Source organism: Schistocerca nitens, chromosome 12, assembly GCF_023898315.1.
Source record: "Schistocerca nitens isolate TAMUIC-IGC-003100 chromosome 12, iqSchNite1.1, whole genome shotgun sequence".
Classification (NCBI taxonomy): domain Eukaryota; kingdom Metazoa; phylum Arthropoda; class Insecta; order Orthoptera; family Acrididae; genus Schistocerca; species Schistocerca nitens.
This window is the reverse complement of record NC_064625.1, coordinates 97,342,704-97,361,216: the sequence shown is the minus strand read 5'-3', so window position 1 is coordinate 97,361,216 and position 18,513 is coordinate 97,342,704. Positions and strand designations below refer to the sequence as shown.

At 39.4% G+C, this 18,513-nt stretch overlaps 1 protein-coding gene across 1 annotated transcript in view; it reads right to left on the bottom strand.

Annotated features, from left to right (window-relative positions):
- The window catches only part of LOC126215193 (unconventional myosin-Ib), an 890,664-nt gene that overhangs the window by 245,808 nt on the left and 626,343 nt on the right, over positions 1 to 18,513 (bottom strand). Inside the window, exon 11 of the mRNA XM_049941860.1 lies at positions 14,262 to 14,409. Within this exon, the coding sequence (XP_049797817.1) occupies positions 14,262 to 14,409 (148 nt within the window). The remainder of the gene's footprint in view (positions 1 to 14,261; positions 14,410 to 18,513) is intronic.

Below are 18,513 nucleotides of genomic sequence, written 5' to 3'. Positions count from 1 at the left end.
ATGTTGTCTACAGCACACTTGCACGTTGTGAACAGCACACGCTTACAGCAGAAAGACGACGTACAGAATGGCGCACCCACAGACTGCGTTGTCTTCTATATCTTTCACATCACTTGCAGCGCCATCTGTTGTTGAAAATTGTAACTACTGTAATTTTGAAAGTTTGTCCGCCTGAAAATGTACTGTTGTCCCTAGCATATTGCAACAAACGGTGTATTTCTATTGCTGCTCGTTTAGTTTTTATTGCCGTTTCAAATATACCGGTCATTTTTGAAACACCCTGTATGATGAATACACGCGGACTGAAGTGATGAATGAAAATTTATACCGAGGCTGACGGCAGGAGACCTGAGTTCATATTCCGATCTTAGCACAAATTTTCATTTGTCAGTTCAGTCTGCAAATATACAACAATGTATTTATGTGTTTCTTTGTGTATTACTTTTTATACAATTGTATAACACATCAATAATCTCATGTTTACAGGCTAATGAAGAAGGCAGGGATTTCATGACTCCATTTATGTGAATTTACAATAATATGACATTTATTTTACATTTTTGTTTGCCGATCTTCCATACTTACATACTTTTTATAGCTTAACGAAGAAAAATTGACAAGATGTTGCCACTGCTTTCAAAGAAAATACATGACTGAGATCAATCACAGTAAACTGCAAGCAGGTTTATTGTTTTGTACGAGTACTGTTACCAACTCATGCTAAAAAGTTCAAATGTATGGAACAGTCTGATATGCTCTGCCATGTTGACATAAATGATTTCTTCTTCTTCTTTTTCTTCTTCTTCTTCTTCTTTCAAAAAGTAGGCGATTAGCTCGTTCAAGCCTCTGAGAAAGTTGACAACAACATTTCCTTGGTCTTCCAATATATCTTCCACCATTTGGTCCGTATGATAAAACATTTTCTGGTATTTTTCCTTCTTGCTGTGTGTTCAGGTGTGTGAGCCATCTCTATGGTCAATTCCATCTTCCATTTTAAGGATATCCAGTTCTCTCCACACCTCACCATTATTAAGTTTAACAATATCATATAGCCTTTCCAGGATCTCAGCAATTTCATTTCTGATCCCTGTATCTCACTAAGATATTTAGCACTCACCACCCACACCTCTGAACCATACAGCACAAGTGGCACAGCCACCACTTTATAAAATTTCATTCTTGTTTCTTTTGCCTTTTTCCTATGTAATGTTCTTCACACTGTTCCATATACGGTCTGGTACTTAATTTACAATCAATATAATGAGCAATGCCATACCGTGTGTTACAGCTAAGATACTGTAAGTGAGACACTTTTTCAATAGGTCTATTTACTAGGGGCATTTTTGTTCGCACTGAATATTTGCCTGCCAGGATGCTGCTCCTATCATAACACAGAAAAGTGGAATATGTCCTGGGCAGAGATAGGGATACAAAAGAAGGGAACTAGCTTTTTGACTTAGCTGGCAGCTGCAAAGACATTTAAATCAAAACATCTTGACATATCCATACTTTTTTCTTGTTATTATTAGTGCTCATGTCGAGTAAAATAATGCATCATGTCAAGTAAAGTAACATGACACATGATGTCATGTCATATAAACTTGTCATCATGTCATCCAACATCCAACTTGACTTATCTGGCAGCTGCAAAGACATTTAATTCAAAACATTTTGACATATCCATACTTTTTTCATTGTTATTATTAGTGCCATGTCATGTAATACAATGCATTGTGTCAAGTAAAGTAACATTATACATTATGTCATGTCATATAAACTTGTCATCATGTCATCCAACATGGCATTTGTTATGTCATACAATATGATACAATGTGTCATTACAGTTTAGGATGGACGCATCCCTACTCTGAGATACTTCCTATTATAACTGCACTCCAATTCTAGGGTATTTCGTACTTTAGATGCGTCTCACTCTAGAAGCACATAAATTTGTGTGTATTTGTTCTTACACCCATCGTCATACATATAATATGAGGTGGACGTAAGAGAGCTCACTGGCCTGGGGAAGTAGAGTTAACTCATAAATAAGGATGAATATGTCAAGATGTTTTGATTTAAATGTCTCTGAAGCTGCCAGATAAGTTGAAAAGATAGTTCCCTTCTTTGACATCCCTTATTGTCCAGGACATGTTAGCCTTTTTTGTGCTATGACAGGAACATTTTTCATTCTGGTTCCCAACTTTTACTATGCCATAATTTTGACATCAGACCATCATAACTTGGCAATTAATGCAGATTTTTCTTGACTCGGGTGACAACTGATACCAGCTTTCCGGCCCAAGACACTGGAGATGGCGATCATGTGTATCTGAGATGTGCTTGCTTGTGTGTACGAGTGGTTTGTGTTTCTCTTTTGCTGGTGAAGGCTGTGGCAGAAAACTTTATATAAGAGTCTTTTAACTGCGCCTGTCTGCAACTTAATGTGTCTTCTTTACAGTAAGTAGCAATCTTCCTACATTGCTAGTATTCCTACTTGGAGTTTCCATTGTTTGATTTTATGTGCTACATTTACCTCAACTTTAAACCATCATATTTCTACAACAGATAAAGATAGTTGGATAATTTTTTTTATTTTATCCATTTATATACCTAGGTGCAAGGTTTGGACTGATTCATACATGTTTGAAGTATAGAAGTGGCATGCTTCAAAAACCTCCCAGAAAAACGTGCTTTTACACATAAAATCCAAATGAAGCAAAGTTTTTTCAAATGGTTAAAACTTATCTTCGACCAAGGTCTGATACATTGGTAGACCAAATTTGAACCGACAGTCTCGCTCCAGTCTGGAGTTACTTAAGGGTGATTGTTTTTGTGTGTAAAATCCCAATGGTCACATACAAATGGTGCTTTTGCAAAAGGAATTAATCAATTCACACAATTTGCCTGGGAGCCAGCTCCTGTTTGTTGCTGAAACTTTGCTTAATATACCATAAAATAGTTATAGTAAGACAGGTGTTCAAAGAGCTATACAAATAGCCAATGGTCCAGACTAAAACCTTAGACCTGATGTTTCTAGCTCAAATAGGAACTGAGCACCAAGAACCCCCATCCCCCCCTCCTTCTCCCCCTCAATCATGATTCTGTGTGCGGCCTTTTCAGATGCATTTTTTACAGAACTTTGCCACTGTAACTATAAAAGCCACAGTTTTCATTTTTCATTGAAAGATTTTAATATTATATCCAAAGTAGATCTATAGACGGTAATACACAGCTATATGAAAGTCATCCTCTGTTTGCTGAACAGTAACCTGATCATCAACAAATAACATTGTACTTTCTAGTTATATCATCTACATTACATTAAAAATTATGGGGGACAAATTACAGTCCTGTCAATCTCCTTGGTTAATAAACGTTTCCTTAGATAGTAGGTTCTCTTTTATCAATGTTATTTTGTGTGTCATAACGAAAACTTTTTACAGCATCCACAAGATGGAGAGATTATCCTTGGAGGCCATTTTTGTCTTTTGAACCAATGGATGTGATGTGTGTCTCAAAATTAAAGGAAACAATTATGTCTGTGCATGACTGATGCTATCTTAAATGTCTTCGTTCTTTGATCAATGACATGTCTGGTATAAAATGTAATTTTCATTAATTACTGTTCCATACACTATATACATAGTTGTTGTCATATGTTTATCACCTCTTTTTAAATATAGATAACAGCTTTTATCCAGTAATCTGGAACTTTGCAGCAGTTCCAGCATAGACTAAACAGGTGTTCAATTTCAGTTTGAAGGATTTAGTGCCATAAAAGACTTAGAACTGAATATTCCTTATATACGATGAGGTGACAAAAGTCACGGGCTGCCTCCTGATATCAAGTACAACCTCCTTTTTCCCAGTGTAGTGCAGCAACTTGACGTGGCTTGGACTCAACAAGTCATTGGAAGCCTCATGTAGAAATACTGAGCCAGGCTGCCTCTATAGCTGTCCATAATTGCAAAAGTGTTGCCAGTGCAGGATTTAGTGCACAAGCTGACCCCTCAATTATGTTCCATGTTAAAGTTCTTATCAGTTTGACCTTTGACCCCATCGCGCGAGACTGCCTTACGCAATCGTGGCAGCGCGCCAGCCGCAGACCCAACGCTCTAAGCGTACGCGGGCACCTAGTACGACTAGTGCCCGCGTACGGGATAACGCGCGGCTGGCACTGTGAAATCGGCTAAGTCCGAATCAAGGTCACGCGCTCTGCGCGTATGAAAGCTAGCGAACAGGCCACAGCCTGCTCATTCGCGCTGCTGCTGCTGCACAGGCAACTGCATTGAACGCTGCCACGATGCCTTACAGAAGATACCGTCGACGTTCTCGCCAAACAGTCTACAAAACAATCGAGAACATTGAAATGACTACCTCTGCTGCTGACAAGAAGAGTAACAAGTTGAAGAACATTTCTGCCAGTGAACTTCTCGAAGGACCCTGTATGTTTCGTGGTTGCAGACTAAATTTTAGTATTGACGTGAATGATACCTTTTCACATGGCAATGGGTGGCTGACAGTAGTCATCGTAAGAGGTGGATCTGGTGTTCCCGCAGTTGGAGGCCTGGAGAGTTTCGTCGATCGAGATGTCATCGCCTTCCGCACCTACCATATTGGAGAAATTGCTAATAAAGACTTTGGAAAATCTGTATATACCTCACCTTCCTCACTATCCCTTTACACTAGAAATAGACGTAAAGTTTCTGTAAATGAATCTGTATATATTTGGATTAAAGGTAAAGGATGTTGTGAATATATAAAGTTTGTGGGAGACTGTACTGTATATTTTTATAAATAAAGTGATTGATGTGGGTGATTTGGGTGGCCAAATCATTTGCTTGAATTGCCCGAAGGTACCACACCAATCGCGAACAGCAGTGGCCTGGTGAATGGTGCATCGTCATCCACAAAAAATGAAGTCCATAGATGGCTGCAAATGGTCTCCAAGTAGCTGAACATAACCATTTCCAGTCAATGATCAGTTTGGTTGGACCAGGGAATCCAGTCCATTCTATGTAAACACAGCACACACCGTTATGGATCCACGACCAGCTTGCATAGTGCATTGTCGACTACTTGGTCCACGGCATCATGAGGTCTGCACCACATTTGAACCCTACCATCAGCTCTTACCAACTGGAATTGGGATCCAGCTGTCCAGGCCAAGGTTTCCTAGTCATGTAGGCCCCAACTGGCATTGTCACAATCCCAGGAGAGGCACTGCAGTCGATGTCGTGCTGTTAGCAAAGGCACTCGCGTCAGTCATCTGCTACCACAGCCCATTGATGCAAAATTTGAATGCAATGTCCTAACAGATACGTTCGTCGTACATCTTATATTGATTTCTGTGGTTATTTCATGCAGCACGCTTCATGCTTGTCAGTTAGCCCCAACAACCCTATGCAAATTCCAGCACTCTCAGTCATTAAGTGAGCCGTCGGTCACAGCATTGTCAGTGGTGAAGGGCAATGTCTGAAATTTGGTATTCTCAGCACACTCCTGACACTGTGGATCTCAGAATATTGAATTCCCTAATGACTTCTGAAGTTGAATGTCCCATGTGTCTAGCTCCTAGATAACAGAATGCAGCATGTCATTATCAATGGAAAGAAGTCTTCTGAAGTAAGAGTGATTTCAGGTGTGCCATAGGGGAGTGTCGTAGAACCGTTGCTATTCACAATATACATAAATGACCTTGTGAATGACATCGGAAGTTCACTGAGGCTTTTTGTGGATGATGCTGTGGTATATCGAAACGCATGGTGGAGGGAATGGCAATTGAATCTCAATGTATACAAGTGTAATGTGCTGCGAATACATAGAAAGAAAGATCCCTTATCATTTAGCTACAATATAGCTGGTCAGCAACTGGAAGCAGTTAATTCCATAAATTATCTGGGAGTACACATTAGGAGTGATTTAAAATGGAATGATCATATAAAGTTGATCATCAATAAAGCAGATGCCAGACTGAGATTCATTGAAAGAATCCTAAGGAAATGCAATCCGAAAACAAAGGAACTAGGTTACAGTACGCATGTTCGCCCACTGCTTGAATACTGCTCAGCAGTGTGGGATCTGTACCAGATAGGGTTGATAGAAGACACAGAGAAGATCCAACAGAGAGCAGCGTGCTTCGTTACAGGATCATTTAGTAATCACGAAAGCGTTACTGAGATGATAGATAAACTCCAGTGGAAGACTCTGCAGGAGAGACGCTCAGTAGCTCGGTACGGGGTTTTGTTGAAGTTTCGAGAACATACCTTCACCGAGGAGTCAAGCAGTATATTGCTCCCTCCTACGAATAACTCGCAAAGAGACCATGAGGATAAAATCAGAGAGATTAGAGCCCACAGAGAGGCATACCGACAATCCTTCTTTCCACGAACAATATGAAACCGGAATAGAAGGGAGAACCGATAGAGGTACTCAAGGTACCCTCCGCCACACACTGTCAGGTGGCTTGTGGGGTATGGATGTAGATGTAGATGTAGATGTAGCACTGCTTGTCAGTTAGCACCAACAACCCTATGCAAATTCCAGTGCTCTCAGTCATTCAGTGAGCCATCAGTCACAGCATTGTCCGTGGTAAAGGGCAACATCTGAAATTTGGTATTTTCAGTACACTCCTGACACTGTGGATATCGGAATATTGAATTGCCTAATGACTTCTGAAGTTGAATGTCCCATGCATCTAGCTCCTACTACCATCCCATGTTCAAAGTCTGTTAATTCCCATCGTGCAAACATAATCAGGTTGGAAACTTTTCACGTGAATCACATGAGTACAAATGTCAGCTCAGCCAATGCACTGCCCTTTTATACCTAGTGTATGTGATACTACTGCCATCTGTATACGTGCATACTGCTATACTGTGACTTTTGTCACCTCATTGTACTGTCTAAAGTATGGGGTAATAATCCTATGAAAGCAACCAAAGCTACAATCTTTATATCCAGTTTTGCAACAGAAAGAATGGTTGTAAAGGGGAGGGATTTTACAACTACACCATTCGTGGCACTATGAGGGCAATTACTTCTCTGCTAATACACTGGAGAGCTTGCTTCTTAGCTAGTGAGTACTATATTAATATTTTTGGGAGGTGCATTAGTAAAAGCTGTTTCTCGTGTGACTTTTGCAGAAAGAATGCTTCTGGCAACTCAGAACAGACTACCTCTGGCAACACTGCGGGAGGGCGTGTTGAGGCCAGAAGCAACAGATCGTGGCACTGGTGAGCAGCATTTGGACGACACACACACTGCCACTGTGCGTTGCGTGAGGCCTGCGGTCAGGCTGGCCATGTCCATCCCCAGCAGCTGACACACTTCAAACAGCTCTGCAAAAGTGTATATTCCTGCAGCCACTGCTTGCTACCCAAGAACAACAGCATGTAATGTACCAAGACTACACCAGTTTAACAAAATGAAGAGACTGATACCACTTTGGGATTTGAAGTGTCTGATACCATTTCAGTCCTGGAATGAACAATACACATTTTCCGACAAACATATGATTAATTGGAGCTTATACAGCATCAATGACTTTATTTAATGTCAATATTCCTGTTAGTCACAATGTGCAAAAATAATATTCTTCAAAGCTAAAGACCCTATTAATTTCACTTTAAAATAGAGAGGAATAAGTAAGTAGTACATGATTTTTGAAACTTCCTGGCAGATTAAAACTGTGTGCCGGACCGAGACTCGAACTCGGGACCTTTGCCTTTCGTGGGCAAGTGCTCTACCAACTGAATTAGCCAAGCACGACTCACGCCCCATCCTCACTGCTTTAATTCCGCCAGAACCTCGTCTCCTACCTTCCAAACTTCACAGTAGCTCTCCTGCGAACCTTGCAGAACTAGCACTCCTGGAAGAAAGGATATTGCGGAGACATGGCTTAGACACAGCTTGGGGGTTGTTTCTTTGATTTTTGAAGATAAACATATGTCAAAAACAGTGTAACTTTCCATTATTTAATTAGTTTGAGTCTTACTAAATGTCATGTAAACTTGCAAAGAGATGAAACTTTGTTTAAATGACAATTATGGAAATTCCTGGATTGAAAAATACATAAAATAAAGGAAAGGCAACCAGAAACATACAATGGAAAATAGTTAAAATTAGCTATCAAGCCCTTGCTTGCAGCTTGCAGTTGTTACTGTGAGCATGTATGTTTTGGTGTATACGTGACTGTGAGTGAATGCAGGTACTCTCACTAGAAAAAGAGCAAGAGCTCAAAAGTTAGTGTTTACAGTTTTTTATTAAGTGGTTCGAAGTGCCACACACCAGTCCTTTATAGGTAAGTGGTTGCCTTTCCCATATTTTACATAAATTGTTTAACACTACAATTCATTAGTTAATTATCTACTTTTTGATCATGTAAATGCAGCTGGATTATTAAAAAAGCATGTTTGTTAAATAAAAAAATCTGTAACATAATTCTGTAAGCAAAACAAGTAGTGAAAATATTGTCAAAAACAAAAAACAAAAAATTGTGAAAATAAATTGTCATCAACAGATTTAAAAGGTTCTTATCACCTTCTTGTCAGTAAACACTTTGTTTCAATAAAAATAAATTCGTGAAAAAATAGTCAACTTTTATTCTGGAATGTTCCAACATACAATTGCAATTACTTAAAATAATTATTGTCAGTATTAGTTTCTTTATTTTCCTTCGCAAGAAAATTTATATTTTTATTTAAATTTATTCTTCACTTAAAAAGTGGATGTAACTAAAATAAATGAAATGACACTAGGTGTTTCTCAAATGTTCTGGTGTGTAGCCATAAATTATATATACTCGCCAATAGTGCACTAGAAAAAAGTTCATAAGTCACATTTGATAATCACAGCGTCTTAATTTATCTGCTTAGGAGTCACTTCTTTTATTCTTTGTCAGGAGTAAGCAAATTCTTTGTTCTGGCTAGATCATCCCAAGTTGATTATGAAAATCTTTGTACTATACAAATATGCTGAAATTAGATGTGTGTCTGTGATGTGATTGAGAATATCTAATAAAATTATGGCAACAGTGTAAAAATGTCACTCTCATTTAAAAACTTTTGTTTTCCAGTTGATATGTTGTTGAACCATCTGACACGCTACACATTAATCACAATAAAAGACACTTTTCTCACATTCATGGTTATAGTAAAGAAACTCCTGACAGAATGCAAATAATTTAAGAGAAACGACAACATTATGAAAATGACAGATTGTTACTCACGATGCAGAGGAATACTGAGTCACAAAGAGGCACAACAAAAAGAAGACTGCTATACATTTAAGCATTCGGCCAAAAGGCCTTTCTGTTGAGCAGAAAACACTCACATAAGCAGAACCCACACACACGACCATTGTCTCTGGCCACTGATGATGTATGTGTCTGATTTGTGCTTGTGTGAATGTATGTGTGTTTTCTACCCTACAAAAAGGGTTTTTGGCCTAAAGGTCACATTTAGAAGTTTTTTTTTGTTGAAAAGAAGATCAGCACAAAACAAGAAAAGATCAGTGGGTGCATTGGCAGACAGCGGCGTACAATGAGGGTGAAGGGGTGTGAACTGGGAGGAGGTGATAGGACAGAAGGGGTGAAAACAGTTGGGTGGCTGGCCGGAGTGGCCGAGCGGTTCTAGGCGCTACAGTCTGGAACTGCGCGACCGCTACGGTCGCAGGTTCGAATCCTGCCTTAGGCATGGGTGTGTGTGATGTCCTTAGGTTAGTTAGGTTTAAGTAGTTCTAAGTTCCAGGGGACTGATAACCTCAGAAGTTTCCTCCCCCTCAGTCATACCACCTCCTCCATACTCTTGTTCAGTCACCCTCACTGCATACCTCTCACTGTCCACAAACCCACTGATCTTTTCCCCTTCCCGCTCCTCTTCCTCCTCACAGCCTCCTGACACTGTGCCTGGAAGCCTTGTCCTGCCACTGTCTAGTCCCTACATGCTCCTCCAGGCAGCCCTCTTGTCTCTCCCTACTCATAACCTGCTATCCATCCTTCCCATCCCACTCCAGATTGTCGATTTTGTTCAACACGGCAGTTGCATTCTGGCTGCAGTGGCCGGAGATAGCAGTCGTGTGTGTGTGTGTGTGTGTGTGTGTGTGTGTGTGTGTGTGTGTGTGTGTGTGAGGTGTGCCCCCGCTTGTGGGAATGTGTGTGTTTTCTTTTCTGAAGAAGGCTTTGACTGAAAGCTGGATGTGTAATGGTCTTTTTGTTGTATCTGTCTGCAACTCAATATATCATGTTTACAGTGAGTAGCAATCTGTCTTTTTCATAAAACTGTTTACATTTTTTAAAGAAATTAAATAAATTATATGTAAAATAATAACAAAAACAACCAATATACACAAAAAAAGTGAGCACAATTTGTCCGCACATGCTGTTGTAACAGCAAAGCCCACCACCACAGCCCCACAGGGTTAGACAATATGATACCCCTCAATTCTCCATCCGTGAACAAGGTGAGGTAGGTCCATCCATCCATCCAACCATCAATCCATCCGTCCATCCCTCCCTAGTTACTCCCACTGCTCTGCCCCCTGATGGGATCAAATCCATTGCAATTTTGGACCATCTCACTTGTTTCATTGTCACTACATGTCCACCAACTGAAGTCTTTTGCTTTTCATCACTATAATGATAATAGGCTTCTTGCACAGTTATTATAGTTCTGTATTTTGGCTCATTCTCCATTCTCCAGTCGTTGGAACCCAGACCTGTTCATATATTTTCCTGAGGACCTTTTCCTCCAATGTAAGTAGTTGTTTATGGTCTTGTTTTCAAGTCCTCCAGATTTGACAGCCATATATAGTACCAATGGCGTAATTAATGTTTTATAGAGTCTTAGTTTTAGTTGTTGATGATCTCCCTTGATCTTAATACAGGGTTTAGAAAGTTACAGCACCTGCTTTTCGCCTGCAGTGTGTGTTAATCTGCACTTCCATTAATGTTACTGCAGTAAACACTGTTCCAAGATATTTTAACTGTTTACATGCTTTCATCTGATATAGTTTACAGACAGATCTTGGGATTTATGGATCTTACTTCCTATGGATACATACTCTGTCTTTCAGTACTAATTTGAAGCCCAAACATTGATGCCACCAATTCCAGGATCTGAATCCTTTTCATTCTTCTTGCGTGCATGTTATTAGGACAATGTCACCTGCATGGCCAGATGGGCAATGCAGGGTTACTGTAAATGATTCAAGATGACTGAAACGAGATTTCTAGTTGGTGAGATGAATGGCAACTAGTTCTAAATGTGGAAAAATGTAAGTTAATGTGGATGCATAGGAAGAACAAACCTATAATGTTCTGTTACAGTATTACTAGTGTCCTGGTTGACACAGTCAAGTCGTTTCAATATCTGACCACGACATCACAAAACGATATGAAATGGAATGGAAGGATTATATGAGAACTGTGGCAGGGAAGACGAATGGTCAACTTTGGTTTATTGGGAGTATTTTAGAAAAGTGTGGTTCACTTGTAAAGGGGACCACATATAGGATGTTGGTGTGACATATTCTTGAGTACTGATAAAAGTGTTTGGGATCTGTACTAGGTTGGACTGAAGGAAGAGATCGAAGCAATTCAGAAGCACAGAAGTGGTCTGCCAGGTTTGTTACTGGTAGGTTCAAGCAACATGTAAATGTTGCAGAGATCCTAGGAGAGTTCAAATGGGAATTCCTGGAGGGAAGGTGACATTGTTTTTGAGAAACACCATTGAGAAAATTTAGAGAACCAGTATCTGAAGCTGACTGCCAAACAATTCTACTGCTGCTAACATACATTGCACGTAAGGACCATGAAGATAAAATTCGAGAAGCTCATACAGAAGCATATAGACAGTTGTTTTTCACTCGCTCTATTTGCAAGAGGAACAGGAAAGGAAATAATTAGTAGTTGAGCAGAGGACCCTCCATCACAGTCCGTATGGTGACTTGTGGAGCATCTATGTAGCAGTAGATGTAGATTCATTTTATATTTTCCAAAGTATTAAATGTACAAACAGGAGTGGTGCACAAATAGAACCAAAAACTCACCTAGTTTGCACTGTGCCAACCAACAAAGCAAGAAAAGAGTTTTTGTGTGTTGGAATATGCAAGATGTTTATCTGTTACAATAGTGCAGTGGGCATTCAAGAGTAATTATGAAACAGAACTTCCACGTAAACAGAGCATTGTGCATTGGTATAGACAATTTAGGGATACTAGTTGCCTCTGTAAACAGAAAAGTACTGGCTTACCAAGTGTTCCAGATGCAACTGTGAAGAGCGTAAGGGAAAATTTTGTATGCAGTCCAAAAAATGGTCCACAAAAGCCATGAACTGTGTGGAAGATACTGTGATGGAACACACCCTCATTGTAGCATTGCAGCATCAATGTTTGTCACAGCCTAAATGACGAACTTTTGCATTGCTCAATTGGGTGTAGTGGTGAATATGATGTGCCTGTGTTCCCTTCACGTGCAGATTGCCTGACCCAACAGTTTAACAGTTTTTCCTTTGTGGGTACATTAAGGCTAGGTTCACAGTCATTTTTTGTGAAGTATACATTTCTAGAATGTTGGGACGTAAAGGTTTATTAATCCATGTGTTGCAAAAGTTTCTACAGCCTATTGTTCAAAACTGTGTCACAGCTGCCATGGGACACTCTAAACCAGAGATGCCTGGCTCAGGTAGAAAACTTGCTGTGGCAGGACGCATGTTTACAAAATGATTTGTACTGCAGTATGCATGCAAACACACTCGCCAAAAAAGCTGATAAACAATGTGTGGAAGCTGCCAAATGCAGCATATCCAGTCAGCCAGACCAGCTTTTCTCCTCAAAAAGAACAAAGCAATTGCTAATTAGCCATTTTGAATTTTGAAAATCGAACTTCAGATTTGTGTTCAGTGACATCAAAAATATATAATAATGTGTAATTTTATGCAAATTGAACTAATAATACATATAAAAGTTTTCCTTAATTTTTATACTAGTTTTTTTGAGAAACAATTTTCCAGAACTGCATACAGCATAAAATAGAAAAGGTTCAACTTATTAACATCTACCTTTGATGCCAGAGAAGTAAACACTTTTTCTGGGAGTTTATACCTACAACACATGAAATTTGTTATTATTAACTATTTTTTGTGAAGCCATAAAGAGTGGGAAAAAAACAAAAATCGAACTCAAAGTTTGAGTTAGTACCAAATTGTTAAATTTAAGATTATTTCATTTTGAGTAGGTATAAACTCCCCTGAATTTAATTTAGTATCAACAGATGTTATCCATTTTGTATTTCAGATAACTCCTGAGGGGCTACACTGCACGCAGTCTGCGTACTTCAAACTCACAGGCCCTTGACCAAACCATAACTACAGATGTAATTTTTTAAAAAAATTGGAAATCTAAAATAAAGTTCAAAGTATGACCAATCATAATCCCCAAACAGTTCCTTTGTATCGTTTTTTATTGCTTCAAAAAAATAAAAGTTCCAAACTTTGCCTACTTTCTTGCTCATTTGAACGAGAACCTGGCCTTAAGGCGCACATTTACATACCACTGCTGCTAATAACACTGGACCTGCTCATGGAATGCATCAATGTCACTGTGATGACAAGATGTTCCTACAGAAGGTATGGAATGAACTCAGCTGCCACTCAGACACATGTAGTGGGACCACAGGGATATATTTCAAAAATGTCTCATCTGACTGGGCCCAGTCCTGAGCCTTTAAGACACCTGCAACTCTTACACTCACTACCGAGCACATTTGTTCCTTAATGTTTTTTGTTTCTGGTAACAAAACTCGGTTTCAGCAGCTGGGCTACAGTGCTGGGACAATGCAGTCGCATATGTGTATGTGTACATTTTTGTTTATCAGCTAACACTATCCAAAAACTTAGCACAGATATCACACTAATTTCTGTGCCTATCAACAGAGCAGCAGTTGAACTATTATGTTTACTCCTTCCATTTTTTTACATTGCGCCCAGAACTTTATAGTACTGCATTATGTGCCCAGTTGCTGCTCAATGTGTCCTCTATATTGTGAAGTGTTGCCTTTCCCTCACAATAATGTTTCAGAACTGTACCCACAGCATTGTGGAAGAACAACAGGTGTGATGTGTATGAATAACATTTGGTCCTAGCTTCCAATAATAAAGTTATAAAAATTATATATATTTTTTGTAATTCTAGCTAGTATCCGCCTGTCTCATTTTTAACATATTATCTGGTATAAAACAATAATGGAAAGTATAAATTCTCACCATAATCATTGTTTACAGTACAGCCTTCTGTGCCATCAATATTATTCGTTGGCACAAAAGTGATGTTGCCTAGCTTCAGTACGGAAGCAACAATCTTGAAGACACTCATCACCTCGTCCTGCATGAACCCCAGCGTATCCATAGCTCTCTGCAACAAAATGAGTAGTCTAATCTTAAATTATCTTCTTTTGTAAACCATTAAGACAACACATTATTTCTTTCCCATCATCTCATACTTGTACAAAACGAAAGTAAAGGAGTTTTATATGAAATACATACACAGCAGTATTTAACAATAAAACCACTAGTGTTTTAATGTTCACCTATAAACCACTGCAGATGTTGTGTCAAAAAGGTTAGCCCAAAATGAAATATGAACCATATGAATATTTGGAAAGTGAAGGTTTACTAGTAATAAAAACTGCTAACAGAGTGAAGATCTTAATAGGTATAAACAAAAGGGTTAACACTTTTGACAAGACTCATATCATCTGTACATTCTTTTTCTGAATTATAATTCAGAAAAAGAATGTACAGATGATATGAGTCTTATCAAAAGTGTTTACCGTAAATTCACTCAGAATTATGATTTACAACAGGGACAGCTGAATAGAGCATGGTAGAACTTAAAAATGAAAGTTATTGATTCCAGTTCATCTCAGTCCTTGGATCTGAATGACTTGTCTCACTTACACTTTCTCTTTCTTCCATCTGTAGCTGCTGTCTATTTCTTGACGAAAGAATTACTGGGTCTGAATGCTTGCAATTCTTCCATCTTTCTTTAACTGATACAATCTAACACCGAACATGCAGACAAGAGAACAGTACCTTCCGTGCCTTGCACATAGAGAAATAACACACATGCAAGCTTAAAATCGATGTAGGCACTTTAGTTGCTTTGGTTTGAAGCTGGTATTTTTATCTTTCTTGTGCATATTTCAGTGAGAATTTTCAGTTCCCACATCACTGAACCAACACTGTCATTACACCTTCTATCTTGTTTCCTGTATTTATAATTATTATTTGAATGTCTGGTCATACACTATCTGATCTTAAGTATCAGGACACATATTTGTGGGCATTAATATGGAGCATGCCCAACGTTCACCTTTTTGATGGGCTGCACTAAGTTGGGGACACTTCAGATGAGGTGCCTGAATGTCTGTGGAGGAATGGCAGCCCATTCTTTATCATGAGCTAAAATACAAGAAGGTAGTGATGTTGGATGCTGGGGTTTTTTGTTAAGTAAATGTTGTAACTCATCCTGAAGGTGTTTCGGTGGGTTCAGGTCAGGACTCTGGAAGACCAGTCCATTTCAGCTGTGAGGGGCATTTGGAAAGTCTGCAAAGTCCGAGAGATGTCACCACTGGTGTGTATACAGGTCATGTTTAGTTAGTAGCACCTTTTGAAAGAACACACACCAAGTTTCAGCCATGTTGGGCTATTTCGTTGTGTTTGGCATTCGCGTGAGTCACGGAAGTCGAGTGATTGTCAAAAAATGGACGAAGAAGGATTTTGTGTGGTGATTAACCATTACTTTATGAAATGTGTAATGCCTCAGGAGACTAAAGAGACGCTTAATAAACATTACAGTGACTCTGCGCCTTCGATTAGAACAGTTTATAACTGGTTTCAAAATTTTCGGAGAGGTCATATGGGCACAAGTTATGCTGAACGTTTTGGACGCCCTGTGGAGGTTACGACTCCAGAAATCATTGATAAAATCCATGATATCGTGATGGATGACAGAAGAGTTAAGGTGCGTGAGATTGCTAGTGCTGTGGGTATCTCGAATGAATGGGTACATAATATTTTGCATAAACATTTGGACATGAGAAAGCTATCCGCAAGATGGGTTCCACGATTGCTCACGCTTGACCAAAAACGGAGTCGTGTGGAGTGTTCCTACGATGGTTTGCAGCTGTTCAGGAAGAATCCGCAGGACTTTAAGCATTGTTTCGTCATTGTGGATACATTAATGCACTTCTGAGACCAAACAACAATCTAAACAATGGGTTACCAAGGGAGAACCTGCACCAAAAAAGGCGAAGACCATTCCTTCGGCCAGAAAGGTTATGGCGACTGTATTTCAGGATTCGCAAGGGATAATCCTCATCGACTACCTACAAAAGGGTAAAACTATTACAGGTGCATATTATTCATCGTTATTGGACTGTCTGAAAACCGAGCTGCAAGAAAAATGCCGGCGATTGGACCGCAAAAAAGTCCTTTTCCATCACGACAATGCACCAGCACACACCTCAGCAGTTGTGGTCGCAAAATTATTGGAAATACTATTCCAGGTCATTTCACATCCCCCTTTTCTCCAGACTTGGCTCCCTCGGACTACTATTTGTTCCCTAATTTGAAGAAATGGCTGGCAGGACAAAGATTTTATTCAAACAAGGAGGTGATTGCAGCAACTAATTGCTATTTTGCAGACTTGGACAATTCCTATTATTTGGAAGGGATCAACAAATAAGAATAACATTGGACAAAGTGACTAAAAGGAGACTGTTGAAGAATAAAAAAGGTTTACCCCAAACACATAAATAGTTTTTATTTTTGCACGGACTTTTCAAATGCCCCTCGTATGATACTGTCCACAAACCATTGCCCCACAGAGCTTCTTTATGACAGGATGCATTGTTATGCTGAGACTATCAACAATCATCCCCACTATAAAATGTGTTCATATCGTTCTACATTTAGCGTCTTTTTATGTGCAATATGGGATCGCAACCTAAACAGAAAAGACACACCCACACTGTAAAATCACCTCTTCTGTACTTCCCTGCCAACACGACACATGATGGCGGGTAAAATTCTCTAGGCACACACTCAACTTAAACATTTCCAATGAATTTCCACTGGATGAAACATGATTCATCACTTCAAATCACTCCTTTCCAGTCATCCACTGTCCAGTGCCATCACTCTTTACACTATCACAAACATCAGTTGGCAATGGTTGGTAAAATATGTGACTTATAAGGTTCTGCTTGGCCACTGTACCCATTCTTTTTAACTCCTCACAGACAGTCATTGTGCTAGCTGGACTGCTGGAACACTTTGGAAGTCAGAAGTGATTCTTTCAACTGAACTAATGTGATTTTTTAAACACACTCTCTACAGTGCTCTACTGTTGCTGTGTGTCAGTACATGAGGTCTGCTTGATCCTGTTTCAGCTGTGGTTGCTTCTTCATGTTTCCGCTTCACAATCACATCGCAAACAGGCAACCCACGCAGCTTTAGAAGAATTAATGAAAAACTGCTCCAGTTCCTGTTGAGAACTTTAGTGACTGTATTACCAGTTCTATCTTTCAAATTCTAAAGGTGGCAGGGGTAAAATGTAGGGAGTGAAAGACTATTTACAATTTGTACAGAAACCAGATGGCAGTTATGAGAGCCAAGGGGCATGAAAGGGAAGCAGTGGTTGGGAAGGGAATGAGACAGGGTTGTAGCCTCTCCCCGATGTTATTCAATCTGTATATTGAGCAAGCAGTAAAGGAAACAAAAGACAAATTCGGAGTAGGAATTAAAATCTATGGAGAAGCATTAAAAACTTTGAGGTTTGCCAATGACATTGTAATTCTGTCACAGACAGCAAAGGACTTGGAAGAGCAGTTGAATGGAATGGACAGTGTCTTAAAAGGAGGATGTATGATGAACAATGACAAAAGCAAAACGAGGATAATGGAATGTAGTCGAATTAAGTCGGGTGATGCTGAGGGAATTAGATTAGGAAATGAGATACTTGAAGTAGTAAAGGAGTTTTGCTATTTGGGGAGCAAAATAACTGATGATGGTCGAAGAAGAGAGGATATAAAATGTAGACTGGCAATGGCAAGGAAAGCGTTTTGAAGAAGAGAAATTTGTTAACATCGAGTGTCAGGAAGTCGTTTCTGAAAGTATTTGTATGCAGTGTAGTCATGTATGGAAGTGAAACATGGACGATAAATAGTTTGGACAAGAAGAGAATAGAAGCTATCAAAATGTGGTGCTACAGAAGGATGCTAAAGATTAGATGGGTAGATCACATAACTAATGAGGAAGTATTGAATAGAACTGGGGAGAAGAGGAGTTTGTGGCACAACTTGACAAGAAGAAGGGACCGGTTGGTAGGACATATTCTGAGGCATCAAGGGATCACAAATTTAGCATTGGAGGGCAGTGTGGAGGGTAAAAATCGTAGAGGGACACCAAGAGATAAATACACTAAACAGATTCAGAAGGATGTAGGTTGAAGTAA